The sequence below is a fragment of the Cephus cinctus genome, unplaced genomic scaffold (genome assembly GCF_000341935.2).
Source record: "Cephus cinctus unplaced genomic scaffold, Ccin1 Ccin1_scaffold0617, whole genome shotgun sequence".
NCBI lineage: Eukaryota > Metazoa > Arthropoda > Insecta > Hymenoptera > Cephidae > Cephus > Cephus cinctus.
In genome coordinates, this window is record NW_014333261.1 from 780131 (window position 1) to 794097 (window position 13967).

Consider the following 13967-nt stretch of genomic DNA (forward strand, 5'->3'; position numbering starts at 1 on the left):
ATGCTTTACTGGATTGTAATTACCATATCAAGATTCTCCTCGGTAATCGTTAACACTGTCCTAATTGGCACGATGGACAATTTATTAAATTGCTCTATTATGAAGCGTGCCCCTTGGGGTTATGTTCGACAACATACATCTACAGTTTCAGCCGTATACACCGTATAGTTTCTGCCGGTAACGGACGAGTTGTGTGGCCTGTTGTGCCACATTGTTTATGGAAATTGCTCCACGACAAGGTATTGCGCCTCTTTTTTCGTATATTTTAGCAGACGATTACTACGAGATGATTACCCCATTTACCTACAGCGTTCACTCCCATACGAGGTATACTCGTATGGAATGCTTTGTGCATCCTTGGTTACCGTTTTTCTTCCACGGGGTCTCTCCTCATACCCCCCACTATGACTTTGACGATTTATAAAAAGAAAACGTAGAGTTCCTGTCACGTCTGGTGCGCTGCGTCAAAATTCTCGTGAATTAGACTTGGGTATTTGATAGACTGAAGGATGCATACACGATGTGCACAGGATTGTTAAAAATAATTTTAAAAAATAAGAACAGTTTATTTATTAGCTCCATATCTTTTCCCAACTATCTGCGATATATAAATTTATACATTTTATTGTGTAAAAATTCTGTAAATGCTTCAAAGAGATTTCATGTTTGGCTGTAAATATTTATCGGCTAATTTAGATCTTTCAACTTACGAACTGGTTTCTGTCACTGCGTCACTGCGATTCTGGCAAGTCGGTGGTTACGTCCGGATGAGAACCTTCAGTCACGCTTCATGCTTTTAACTTGTATTTCGTCTGATTCGACGCATTATACTATTGTCATCGTATGTACTCATAACAATCGATAATCTATATATTATTTTTCGAAGAATAATTCTAAACCATCACTCACGTAATGAAAACACATTGACAGTTAGCCTTCGCATCTCTTTGGCAACTAAAAATAAGATATTTGCGTCTTATAGAAATTATACTATAAACAAAACAATGGTCACGCGCTATGTGTGTAATTCGAAAAGCTATGGTATAAGGAAGAGGTTACAAAAGACGAACGGAAGGTCAAGAAATAAAGGGAAAACCCCACCTAGTGATCAAGGCCTAACAGTTAGTCACAGGTCAATTGAAAGTTATTATGTCTTCATGAAATCATCTAACAAAAAGAAGATCAGATAGAGTTCAGTCAGGAGTTGGAAGTCAAAAAGGTTCAGTCAGATGACAAAGTAAATCGTTCTCTAAAAATTCAACTCAAGAAAAGATCTAAGTTCAAATTCTATAAATCTTTCTTTTGTCGCCGATTCCGAATTCGAATTCAACAGTTGAACATCGTATTGACAATATATTTTAATAACGTAAGTTATTTTATTTTGCCTTTAAATTCAATTATTGTTTTCAAATTGTAATTACCCGTACACAACTTAATTGCAAACATTTCTATTAACAATCTTCCTTCGATCCTTAAACCAACCCCTATCCCTATTCAACCATCATTAAATTTCTTAATCCATGGTCAAGTGCAGCACTTCGTAAGTAAAAGTTCAGTTTGATCAGCTCTCCTAAAGGTTTCCTATTGTGGATTTTAATTTCTATCCGCAGTCGATCAAAATTCGATTTGTGCGAACAGTCTCATGACCGTCAATGACATAGGGTGCAAGTAACTGGCCGATCCTGGATAAATTTTCGAAAGGTTAGACTCTAAGCAGGCCATTGTGACCATCCTTTAACTATCACTACACCGACCGTGTATAATCGTCAATTGGATGTCACATTAGTATAGCATACGTTCAAGGTACCTTTTCATGCGTTGATATATTTTATTCATTTATTTATATCGAGATGTGCCGGTTTTACCCAAAGTATCAAAAGCCTCCTTTCCACAGAAATACGTATGGATGACGAAAGAATTTGGAAACGAAGATAATATTCATTATGACCATTTACTGCAATCTGTTGAATGTCCTCGTAATTTAGCGACTCTTAGAAGCCACTGATTCCTTTTGGCATCAACTGTCTCGTACGAATTGAGTCTTTTGAACCAGCATGCCAAACCTAAATTAACGATTCGCAATACAGTGAAGCATTCGCGGAATTCAGGCCAGGAGTATGCGATCTCCTGCACGTTTTCATTTCAAACCTCTGGAATGAAATAGCATGAAGGAATAAAGGGAGACATAAGATAAGAACAAATTTCAATAAAGCTTTAAAAATAAAAACCAGTAATCTTTATATGACAAAGTAGTACCTTGCAAGTATTTTTATTCTTTGAATAAAAAGCCATAAGGCACTATCGTGAAAAGATGTACCAGTCCCCATTCAGTGTATGACGTCAAGCACGTAGGACGTTGCGTTTCGTTACGCCATGTTTCCAGCACTCTATACTCCGTTGCGTCATTTCTTGCAGGAAATTAATGCGATGTGCTCGTTATGAATCATATCTGCAATTCCGTGTCTGATAACGTATGAAAAGTCATAAAAACGAATAATAGGATATATTAAGAGCAGTATCAAATCATTTATGGATATTTTTAATTAAAAAAAAGAGAGAAGTGCGATAACACAAAATCACAGTACTATGATATGTACTATAATAACAGCAGGTTAGTTACACTGATTAGATAAGGCAATACAAATTTTTGCCACAGCATGAATTATTTCTGACGAATATCAAGGTTAAATGTTAAGTCATTATAATTATCAGTATTTATATATGAACGGTTCCGCACTCATTATCACGAACCGAGTAAATTGTCATGATCATGGTTTAGAGTGTGCCGATTTTAAACTATGAATTGTCGAGACTCGTAAGGTGCACTGTGACAGTCATAGTCCATAGGAGCATTACGATTGGATGAATGACAGCCAGCTCTAAGGGAAAGTGAATACAGTTGGATGGATCAATAGGTGGGTTTCTATTAGACCGGACAAGTCGGGCAGTCGTGAGCAACCCTGACTGCGCCTGCGCAGATACTCAAGCAGGTTCCCCGAAAACTCCCTAGTCATACGTGCATTTGATCACCCGCGCGTTGTTACTACGTGTCACAAATTAATAGTTTTATTGTATAATATATTTTTCAAGCACATCGAAAAGAATCGAAATATTACTGAATTCATTTTAGAAGAGCTTCTTTTGTACAATCGTAATTTTCGTTAGTGCGGAAATGATCACCTGTTTGAATTTAGGAACGTATAAAAGTAGGTGCAAGGTCACCTTCAAGTACACACACCTCCGAACTGTCAAACGGATCAGTGAGAGTTTACTTGTTCTCAGAGACACAGTGAGGCTTCGTAATATCTGTTGGTCGTTGGTGTATTACATTGGTAAAAAAGAAAGGTGAGTAATGTTTCTGGCATTGTGTATTGGTGTATGACTTTCTGTACTATTATTTTCATAGTGGAAATTATTAATTGAATACATTGTAGCGTCGGTGCTGAAATAGTAGGTTATGCCGGTTACATCGTCATGAATGTATTGTTGTATTAAGAGAGGAGACACATGTAGAAGGCCAAGAAAAAGGCATTTTCGTGAATTTTCTTTACATAGAAATTTTTAATTATTATACATATCTGAAACATTAGGACCTTAATATAAAACTCTTAAACTAATTTCTTAATTTTTGTTTGAAAGTTGTACAATACAAAATGACCCACAGTGTATTATAAACATGTATTACTCATAGTTAAAACTCTAAAATAGGAGAAAATTTCGGAATTTATAAATTTGTAAGCTTTGCACAAACAGTTCGAATATTCGGTGAAAACTTTGCTTTTCTTTTTGCATTAAAAAAAATATTTTTTTACAATTATTTTTTCGGAACATGTAAGTTTAACTTCAAGGTATTAGTGTACTATAAATGCGTTCAAAATTTCAGCCAGATCGGTTAAGTAGTTTTTGAGTTATCTTTACTACAAGTTTCAAAAATGCTATTTTGAAAAAAGCGCATTTAAAGTTTCGATTAACGTCACTTTCTTCGTTAGTAAATTGATTTACATGAAAATGTCTTCTACGTGGCTTAGAAGCTCGAGCCGTACTTTTCCTATTTGTTTTTGAATAGGACTCTGCTAAGAGGCCGGCGCTCATGAAGATCCTTCTTCAGCTACCGCTAACATTAAAACTACTCCGGAATTTGAATTTAAAACTTTGTGGGTATAAACTACGATTTTTTTTACCCTCTACATGTATCTCCCCCCTTAATAAAGGTATGCTCACATGCAATTATTGTATGCCTTGGGGCTAATATAATAATCCATTATATCGTTTCGTGTGAGATTTTAAATTTGAATCAATTCTGATGCAAGTATGGCCATCTATTGAGCGCATCTGGTATTTGACGTTTAATACTTCACTCCTGAACAACGGATAAGAAAGTCCTTTTTTTTAGTCCTTGAGCGGGAATAATCTAAAAATAGGGTCATACGGATCATATGTATATCTTGAACGGGAGACTACTCTCATTCGAAAATCTTCTAGTGACCTCTACCTATAGCATTCGTAACGATCGTGACCTCTACCTATGACTGCTCTACTAGTCATGACCTTCAGTGTACAAATCGATAGTTTAGGACTAAGCCGAATAAAATCGATGACATTATGCACGAGAGAACAAGCTTCTTTGGCGCGATTGAATTTATATTTTCAAATATGTTACAGAAAAGATGACGTCACTTAAGGAGCAATTGCTGAAGGAAATAACCGAACCAGTTTCGACTGGTAAGAATAAAATTACGATCGTTGGAGTTGGTCAAGTCGGCATGGCATGTGCCTTTAGTATACTAACAAGTGTAAGTATCTTCGATGTCAGATAGAATATAGATAAACCGAAATTCTGTAATTTACCTAATAAATTTCTTTTTCTTGATACTCCTGCAGCACGTTTCGAACGACGTTGTTCTCGTTGACGTGATGGAGGACAAGCTCAAAGGCGAAATGATGGATCTTCAACACGGTACTGCGTTCCTGAAAAATGCACGTATCAACGCAAGCACGGATTACTCTGCCACAGCAAATTCATGCATGTGTGTTGTGACTGCCGGTGCACGTCAACGCGAGGGCGAGACTCGTCTGGATTTAGTTCAACGAAACACGGACATCTTCAAAGGCATCATACCTCAACTTGTCAAGTACAGTCCTAATACGATCCTTCTGATCGTATCCAATCCAGTAGACATCCTGACCTACGTCGCATGGAAGTTATCTGGTTTACCAAAAAATCGCGTTATCGGAAGTGGCACGAATCTCGATTCGGCTCGATTCCGTTTTCTTTTGTCTCAGAAACTGCAAGTTGCGCCAACCTCTTGTCATGGTTGGATTATCGGCGAGCACGGAGATACCAGTGGTGAGTCACTTCGTTAGCGATACTATGGTAGTGGACAATTTGAGCATGTCATTCTTACTGTACTATTTTTGTGGGTTCCTTGCAGTACCTGTATGGTCTGGAGTGAACGTTGCTGGTGTCAGATTGCGCGATCTGAATGAAAACGTCGGTACTGATAAGGATGAGGAGCGTTGGGATGATTTGCACAAGCAAGTTGTACAGAGTGCTTACGAGGTTATTCGACTCAAAGGCTATACTTCTTGGGCTATTGGCCTGAGTATCTCTAACCTCGCTTCTACTATATTAAGAAACACTAATCAAGTTCACGCTGTCTCTACGTTGGTTACCGTAAGTCGATATTGCAGATTCGCTCGGAGTCTGTTACCGACGTAGTTACAAACTTCTATTTTCTTGAATATTTTTTCAGGGACTTCACGATATCACCGAAGAGGTCTTTCTGTCGGTTCCTTGTACTTTGGGTGAGGACGGAGTTACGAATATAGTTCGACAGAAATTAACCGACGAGGAACGCCAACTTCTTAAAAAATCAGCCACAACAATGCAGGCTGTTCAGGACGGTTTGAAGTTTTAACAAAACAGTATTATTCTAGATCGTTTTTTATCTGTTTAGCAGTTTTAGCTTAACTTTGGCGGCTTACTTTCGTCCTTTGCTCTGTGGTTGAGGTTTCACATAAGAATCATCATCTCCGATTACCTCTTATTTTTATACACATTTTATACTTAATTTACAAAATATGCGTTAACATACCAGTGACGCAGTATCTCAGGAAACGGTGCTTATTTATTTCATCTAAAGTATTCAAAAGTGCTATGAACGTTTTATCCGATTTTTCTAATAAATGTACGACGAGGTTTTATAAAATTGTAATTATTTATGTATTATCGAGAATCAATCTTGAATGATAAGGAGTAGTACCGACTTCTTATTACTATAAGTACATCATAACGAAAAAAAATATATATCTAAAATACGTCAATACGTTGTCCGCATTTTCGTATAATGCATTTCCTGTATCAGTATTCATGAAAGTATGTGTTTATGTATTCGTCCAGTGAATAAAAAATATCTTGAATGATAATTTGCATATATAAAATCCAAATATATCCCCACATAAAGGTAACAAAATGTCTATCCCAATAAGACAATGGCTGACGTTTTATCACCATGGAACTGTTTAAACAATTGATAGATGATACAATGGCGTTACGTCAAAGTCCATCAAATTCCCGTGCAATGTAAGACGTACACCGAAATAAAATCGAATTGTAAATAATCTTGGAGGATGGTTCTCAGCCTGGTGCTGTGGACAAGAAGATGGCCACATTGCATTAAAGGGATGAAAGTATCATCGAAAAAGATATGCCAAATAGCACGTCAATTTTCTACTCATCCCCCAAGTATCTTAACCGATATATTTGGAGGTCATCGATCAAATTGTGCCAGTACGAGGATTGGTAAAACTCTGCCACGTTCGGATTTGCAGAGAGCGGTCAGTTTTGCGTAAGCAGATTCGAAAATTCTGCGTGTGATTGATACATGAAAATATTTCTAAAAAGAAATCCTTATGAAATTTCCTTCAGACCCCAACCATGCTTACGGGAGGAATTACTCTGCAAAGTAGCAGAACCCGTGAGGGATGGTATGAACAAGGTTACCGTTGTTGGGTCCGGTATGGTCGGCGTTGGTATCGTTAATGCTTTACTCTTCCAGGTAATTCTATAAACTATTCGACAGTATGTGTCGTCAAGTTAATGAGAATTCTTCGTTGCCCATTACAGAAAATAACAAGTCACGTAGCGATTGTCGATGCTTTTCCAAAGAAACTCGAAGGCGAAGGAATGGACTTTGGTCACGGCTCCGTGTTCATGGACGCTCCGCGAATAGAGTACGGCACTGGTAAAATATACTTACCGGCAGTAGGTACCGTTAGATGGTAAACGAGAACGAATGGCTCGCACGTTTATCGTAGATTTTTGCGTCTCGAGTAACTCGAAAGTTGTTATCCTGGCCGCCGGAGCTCGCCAGAAGAAGGGTGAAACTCGATTGGACCTGGTGCAACGAAATGCTGATATTTTTAAAAATATTATACCACCATTGGCAGAATACAGTCCCAATGCAGTTTTCATTATCGTCGCCAACCCTGGTAATAGCCCCATGGCTGTCAATCGAACGGTAGTGAAATATTGTTTGCGTTATTACGAGTGACATTTACCTTACAGTGGATATCTTGGCCTGGATAACCTGGAAGGTGAGCGGGTTCCCCGTTAATAGAATAATCGGCAGTGGCACTCACCTCGACACTGCGAGGTTTCGTTATTTAATCGGCGAGAGAATTGGCGTATCGTGTAAATCAGTGGAGGGATATATTATCGGAGAACATGGAGACAGTCAGGGTAAAAATTTACCATAATATGCCCATAAAGTTCAATGAGAAAACTTCGGGCAATTCCAAACGAAGAAAGTTTTGGTTACGTATTAAAGATATCCGATTAACGTTTTCTAGTTCCACTTTGGTCCGGCGTCAACATTGCCGGTATTCAATTTCGCGACATTTTGCCAAATATCGGTTTGGAGACTGACGAGGAGAATTGGAACGAAATCGCTAAGGAAGTCGTGAGAGCGTGAGTGATGTTATTTATTTTAATTGTAAAATTTTTAAATAATTATTTTCAACCTCCTCTTTTCTCACAGAGGTCCCACGGTTCGCTGTTTGAAAGGCTATACGAATATTGCTGTTGGTTTATCGGTGGCTGATATCACTGAAGCTGTACTACGGAATTGTCAATGCATCAAAACGGTTTCCACGCTTATACAGGTGCGCCAAATGAAATGAATGGGTTCGATAGCGTGAAATTTGTTCATTGTCATATATTGTAGGGTCACTACGATATCTGTCATGAAATGTTTCTGTCGCTGCCGTGCACTGTCGGCGAGAATGGCGTCACTCAAGTTGTGCGCATGCGCATGACGGAATACGAGAAGAAGCTGCTGCAGAATTCCGCCGAGATAGTTTACGGGATACAGAAAGATATCAATATTTAAGAATCTGTATGATCCAATGACGCAGCTGTCAAGTTTGTTCTCAGTCTGTATGAGCATGTTTTTGAGAATAATAAATAGCAGAACGTTTTATATTACCATGTGCAATAACAGTATTATGGAATTTTCCAAGTAGATAGGTTAGTAAGGTCAAATAGAAAGAGCGTCATTCTTATTATATTCCTATCCTTTGTTTTTTCCTCTTGTTTTATGAGTTTAGAATTTTTATTAAGACAAAAATTAGTTTCCACTCCTTACCTTAGGAGGCTATAAATATTACTGAATATCTTATAAGGAGAGGTTCTTTATTTTCAACGGCAAAAGACAATCCTGTCGTTCAGGTAAGAATATTTATACCTTAATTACCAATTGTTAGACCTGCAGGTGTCTTAGTCTAGGTACATACAAACTACCAAATGACGTCAATGACCTATCCCACCTTTTAAATGTAAGTAAGGCCAGGTAGAGAACACAATGCGATGCCACCATCGAAAATGGTACAAACATATTCCACCTCTGTAAAAGCGCCTACGATTCTCATTCTGGAAGCAAGGTTCACAGTCAGCAATGCCTTCATTGAAATTCAATATTTACCCGTTGAAATATTTTCTGAAAACACTGCAGAGATAAGAACTTCTTTTAAAAATCACTGTTTCTATGTCACCCGCTTCTATCAGGTACATACTTGGATCAGGCAGGGTTACAAAGTCATTCTCAAATTTATTTAACTTTTAGGAATTGATCTGCTATAGGGAGAAGCTTGTTTATTGGATGATATAGAACTCGAAATGAATTTAGCCGGAGGCTAGGCCACGGCAAGGTGAGAGGACGGTATGGAAGTCGGCCACGAGGTAGCGCACCAAACCCACAAGCCACAACAACTGCAACGATAGCAGCATTATGCTTTGACCAGGTACGAATCGAGTAAGGATCCAAATGTATTCAGATATATAAATAAAATTATAGTCGACTGTCTGAAATAATAACGAAAGAAAATTTGGAATTATTGAGTAAATATTCAAGTTTCTCATTAAACTCAGTGATAATCCTTCATTAGTTAGTGTCACTGTAAATTTCATGCCGCGGGGCCTAAAGACAGGAACCGACGTACCTGGCCAAGTTGGAGGTGGTAGCTGGGCCCCGTTCCGTGTTGGTCCCGTCCATCAGTGGAGCTCAGTCAGTAGACAGTCGGTCCGTAGGTCAGCTGGTTCTGTCCACCCGTTAGCTGTCTGATGATAAACCCGTCGCGATACCTCGACACCCTCAGACGAGGGACTTGATAAGGAAGTTTGAGCGGCCCGCGCGCCGCATGTGCGCGAGTGCTTCTTTCCGGAAGCTTGAACAAGAGAAACAGCCTGAAAGAAGCAAAGGAGAAGAGTTGAAGGAGCGCTGCGCGCCCGGCTCAGCAGGAAATGACTATATCGTACGCGAGTGAAGTGCCGAATGGCTCCAGCTTTGGCTGCTTTTGGAAGATCCTTTGCAAGTAAGTGAATATAAACATTGAATAGAAAAGAAGGCACAAAAAATTATACCTGCGAGATATTTTTAGATCGAAGTGGCCGAGGGATTAAAGTTGACAGCGGGTATAAAACTGGTCATATTCTTACGGACAGCTCCTTAGCAACAAACGAATAACCTTTTTACTGCCTGAGACTTAAACTATTTTTACTGTTATATCGTATCTCGAGTATTCTGAAAATAGTAAACTCTTCGCAGGAGACGTCGTTTTGCTGCTCTCTGCGGTTGCTCGGCCTTGCATTCTGACTTTCGTTCTAAAAGCTTTCTCGGCTGCTTCTTGCGTCTTAGTCTATACTCTTGTGAAAACTACTCTTCTTCCCTCTTCTGTATACTCTGTTCTATGTTACTTCGGGCTCCAAGAAGTGCGACCTATACTCATTCGTCCCTTCGTTCGCTCGTCCGCTCGAGTGTTCCCAGTACCAAACGTCCCAAGCACGTAAAGCGAACACGTTGCGATATCGAGTCGCGAGAATCTTGTGCAATGACTTAGACTTTCAATTCGTGGAACCGATCCTGAACTCTGCGAGACTTTAATATGCGCTTCGAAAGGTGCGAGTCCTTGTGGTAGGATTCCGCGAATGGCAGAAGTAACATGTACAACGATAATTGGCTTCCATCCAGAGGCAGCTTCCTAGTCGAGAATTGATATCAGGAACCGTAAGATTTCGGAATACGACTTCGCTGCTTTTCTAAATACCTCGACGTTTCTGTTAATACTTTTTCTCGTATCCCCTCGAATGTCGTTAGCTTAAGATTTATAAAGATCCAAGCGCGAACTGCTCCTGACTGGCTATTTTGGCAGTGGGTGCTCCTATCGCCACAGGAAAGTGTGACAGGTTTTGGGCACGATGGAATTCGCACGAAACTCTCCAACGTTAATAACGATCAAAGTCTGCGCGTACACTTGAAATAATACGTCATTGGTCTTTGTACTCCCAGTATTCCGTGTATCGTTAATTGGACGATGGCTGCAAAATAGCCTGTAGCCATTCGTTTTTTTTTTCTTATTACAGAATTTACTAAGGGCCATAAGGATATACATTGCTATCTTCTTCCCCTCGTACGTACATGATAAAACGTTATCATCAATCCTTACATCATCATTTTCTCGCGGCAGTTTTAATGCAATGAGAATCAGCCCCGTTCCAATCGATCCAAACGAAGTTACGGCACCGGTTCGTTTAGAAAGCGTCTGGCATTTATGTTGCATTTCGATCTGCTCGGTAAATCGCACTAAACTCGAACGCTCTCTTTCGAGTATCTCTCGAAGCTTTTTCATTTTCAAAATCTTAGGAGATGGAGATATCTTTTTTTAATTTTTTGATAAACCTTCATTTAGATAAAATTTATAGAAAGTGAATTCCGTCTCGTCACGCGATACCAACTCCCAAATAGTTAAGATGGTCGTTCACGTGTGAATTTCATATGTGGAATCGATTTGGAGATTCTGGCACTTTTTGGCGATCCTTTGTTAACGGATTTTACGTGGCGTAACTCCCTGCTGTACAGTGAGGCGGGCGTAGCTTGTGGTAAATTTAAATTTTGTCCTGACTATACTGTCGGTTGGTAGTACTGTACTCTCGAATAATACGTATAGCGATGGGTACCGCTTTGTGAGTTTACCGATCGCCTTTGCCTGGCTGCACCGTTATGCCTGGTTTTCATGGTTTGGGGTAAAATGAAATTATCCGATATTATGATTATTTCTGTAATGCTTATATCGAGGCTTAACGTTCTTCAAAATTTATACGCGCTCTTAATGCATGTTGCGAAACTTTAGTTATGCAAACCAATCATTCGTGTTTGTCGCTCATTGGACACTTGCCACATCGCACTCGGGGCTAAGGACCTTACCAGTTGATTTTCACCCAATTCGATCTAAGGTCAGCCATTGGCTTTCTTCGAGAATTTGACCTCTATACGTCGCCAGTTATTTTCTACGCTTTGTGATTCACTCTTGGAAAGTGATCCAATTAGCGTGTCTATATAATTCATTCAATCTATTTTGCACGATTGCGATTTGTCCACCCTTGATTTTGGCAAATTTATTTCCTACAAATCGTCAAGTCATCCATGGGATTGAACCGTTACAACGATTCGCTGATTCACCCTGGTCCACAGCACGTGCCCAACCTGATTCTTACTGATCTCGCCAAGTACGCGGTGATCGACCTACTGATTCTTAAATAAAATTTCGCACACTTAAAAATTTTACTATTCATAATTAATATGTTCTGAATTTGTACTTTGGCGACTGTCGTCTTGCTGGGATAACGATTTCATGAATTTGTTATGGCTAGCATTAAAATTGATGCTCCAAGCTAAAATTTTTTACGAATCTGCCGTGTGATCAAATTTTTAATATCCACGCACAGGATGAAAATCCAATAGCATTGCGAAGCAGAACAGCAATGCTATACGAAATATATAAATTTAGGCCTAATCCTCAAATCAGCCGTCACTTTACAGTCGCCGTTAAAATATTTTATAGAAACTCAGCACGGCTTATTTCCTAATAAGGATACCTGATAACAGTACAATTAGGACTATAATTAGAAATACGACCTAGATTCACAATCATAACTACGATTAGCCCAATAAACCGTGTAACCCCAGAACCAAGTAAGAATTTGAGTTCTGACTTGAAAAGTCCTTAGAAACAAATCTTAATGACTCCCGGTCGAATCAACCCACGTATATCCACATACCGAGATAGTTACTCGTATGCTCACTTTCTTATGCTCCTTATGTAAAAGGTAAGACGTCGACTATAAATACCACACGAGACATCCAGGAATAGAAAATCTCAATGATAAGTTTTCTCATGCTGTTCTTGGCTCCCAGTACCAAGGAAAGTGCCCGGAACTTATTGACCGGACGTAACGCAGCGAGAGTTCTACCTTCACCGAGTCTCTTAAATTCAGGATAATTATCCTCCTCAGGAACGCATCATATTAATTTACTGTATACGAGAGAGTTATTACGAACGGCCCATCGTTACTAGCCAAGCCTATACATACTTTTCTCAATGTCCCTTTTTATTCGTATTATCCTTGATCTATCTGATTTTCAGATTAATTTGTACACTCCGCTATTGTCTGCAGTACGTGACTCATTTTTACTACAGACGAGTACCCTATGAAAAAAAACTTGCTTTGTTCATGAATTACATTCATGACCACACGGACCATGTGGAACGGGTGCATTTTAACAGTGGTACACATTCGACCTAATCACTGAACGGCTCAATTCTTTCTACGGACGTGTATCATTCGTTTCCTATAGATTTCTAGACTGCTTAACATACATATAGGCAGTACCGTGTACTGTATCGCTACTGTGTTACGTTCTGCCTTGCAATGCTATAGTCTGCTATGTTATGCTGTGCTTCGCTATCGAATTGCTTAGAAACTTGAGCCGACCAGTGTGCCGCCACTGCTACTGTCTCCGGCACGTGTTACACGGTTCTTATCAGGATTTTAGGAACGCCTTCTGCGTACAGAGTGTTCCAAAAGTCTTAGGACGAAAGTTTTGAAATAAGATACTCAATAACGATACTCCAAGCTGGTTTGTCGCGACGACCATTATTGGTGTAGACTTTTTTTTCTCGAAATTTATCTTTTTTATTTTTGACGGGAATACATATGTAAACTTTTTTCTATGCTTTTTTTTTTTAAGCACCGTATTTCCTGGTGGACGTTTCCACTAGTCCTTGGATCGCTTCGCTGGGTTAAATGACATTTTACAGGGTCGCTCACTCTCTCCTCGGAAGCGCAGCGCCGTCTGTGGAATGAAAATGCGATTCGTGGACTTGCCCATGTATCTCTCTTTTCTTTATTTAGGATTAATTGCCAATAATTAGTCAACCAAGGGGAGATCCGGCCGTGAAGCTGCTCGTTTTTCTTTTATCCTGAAGCAATAGATTTTTCTATCTGCTCTCTTCTTGCATCATTATCTGTAAACAAGGTCAAGCCAATTTTTTGGCATCGAATTTATTCGATATTTCCCAAGTGAAATATCGATCGGACGAAACGATGACTCTGCATCAAATTTTTTACAAAA

The 13967-nt window shown here is 39.2% G+C and overlaps 3 protein-coding genes and 1 long non-coding RNA gene across 9 annotated transcripts in view; 3 read left to right on the top strand and 1 right to left on the bottom strand.

The window, feature by feature from the left end:
* Positions 1-398: 398 nt before the first annotated feature.
* LOC107269287 lies at positions 399-2983 on the bottom strand. Of its 3 annotated transcripts, none has more exons than XR_003060089.1 (3): positions 2257-2983; positions 1808-2150; positions 399-954 (listed from the first exon to the last, which is right to left on the bottom strand). It is a non-coding gene; the product is annotated as an uncharacterized LOC107269287 (long non-coding RNA). The 3 variants fall into 3 exon arrangements; XR_001538027.2 differs by lacking the exon at positions 399-954 and adding an exon at positions 1365-1682; XR_001538026.2 differs by lacking the exon at positions 399-954 and having other exon boundaries at positions 1805-2150.
* A 223-nt stretch (positions 2984-3206) lies between these two features.
* On the top strand, positions 3207-6324 carry LOC107269286 (L-lactate dehydrogenase). Of its 2 annotated transcripts, none has more exons than XM_015742975.2 (5): positions 3207-3345; positions 4663-4793; positions 4882-5347; positions 5433-5674; positions 5754-6324. In XM_015742975.2, the coding sequence occupies exons 2-5, from the start codon at positions 4668-4670 to the stop codon at positions 5916-5918; spliced, it is 999 nt and encodes a 332-aa protein (XP_015598461.1). In that variant the 5' UTR covers positions 3207-3345; positions 4663-4667; the 3' UTR covers positions 5919-6324. The 2 variants fall into 2 exon arrangements, with proteins under 2 accessions (XP_015598461.1, XP_024942208.1); XM_025086440.1 differs by lacking the exon at positions 3207-3345 and adding an exon at positions 4135-4154.
* Positions 6325-6544: 220 nt separating this feature from the next.
* Positions 6545-8487, top strand: LOC107269208 (L-lactate dehydrogenase A chain). Its single transcript, XM_015742802.2, has 8 exons — positions 6545-6848; positions 6929-7058; positions 7127-7244; positions 7318-7491; positions 7568-7741; positions 7852-7969; positions 8040-8163; positions 8226-8487. The coding sequence occupies exons 1-8, from the start codon at positions 6631-6633 to the stop codon at positions 8388-8390; spliced, it is 1221 nt and encodes a 406-aa protein (XP_015598288.2). The 5' UTR covers positions 6545-6630; the 3' UTR covers positions 8391-8487.
* Positions 8488-9565: 1078 nt separating this feature from the next.
* Positions 9566-13967, top strand: part of LOC107269279 — a 33878-nt gene continuing 29476 nt past the window's right edge. For 2 of the 3 annotated variants that reach the window (XM_025086438.1, XM_015742963.2), the window contains exon 1: positions 9566-9870. Coding sequence is in view for 2 of the 3 variants with exons in the window: in XM_015742963.2 (XP_015598449.1) it covers positions 9800-9870 (71 nt within the window). In the remaining variant the exon portion in view is untranslated. The remainder of the gene's footprint in view (positions 9871-13967) is intronic. The other variant, XM_015742962.2, reaches the window with a different exon arrangement.

Bases quoted from the DNA above. Each gene is read 5' to 3' on its own strand.
- LOC107269286 (XM_015742975.2), top strand. From the start codon at position 4,668: ATGACGTCACTTAAGGAGCAATTGCTGAAGGAAATAACCGAACCAGTT. The intron at 5,348-5,432 runs GTGAGTCACTTC...GGTTCCTTGCAG, and splicing joins CGAGCACGGAGATACCAGTG to TACCTGTATGGTCTGGAGTG. The intron at 5,675-5,753 runs GTAAGTCGATAT...ATATTTTTTCAG, and splicing joins CTGTCTCTACGTTGGTTACC to GGACTTCACGATATCACCGA.
- LOC107269208 (XM_015742802.2), top strand. From the start codon at position 6,631: ATGGTTCTCAGCCTGGTGCTGTGGACAAGAAGATGGCCACATTGCATT. The intron at 7,245-7,317 runs GTAAAATATACT...CGTTTATCGTAG, and splicing joins GCGAATAGAGTACGGCACTG to ATTTTTGCGTCTCGAGTAAC. The intron at 8,164-8,225 runs GTGCGCCAAATG...CATATATTGTAG, and splicing joins CGGTTTCCACGCTTATACAG to GGTCACTACGATATCTGTCA.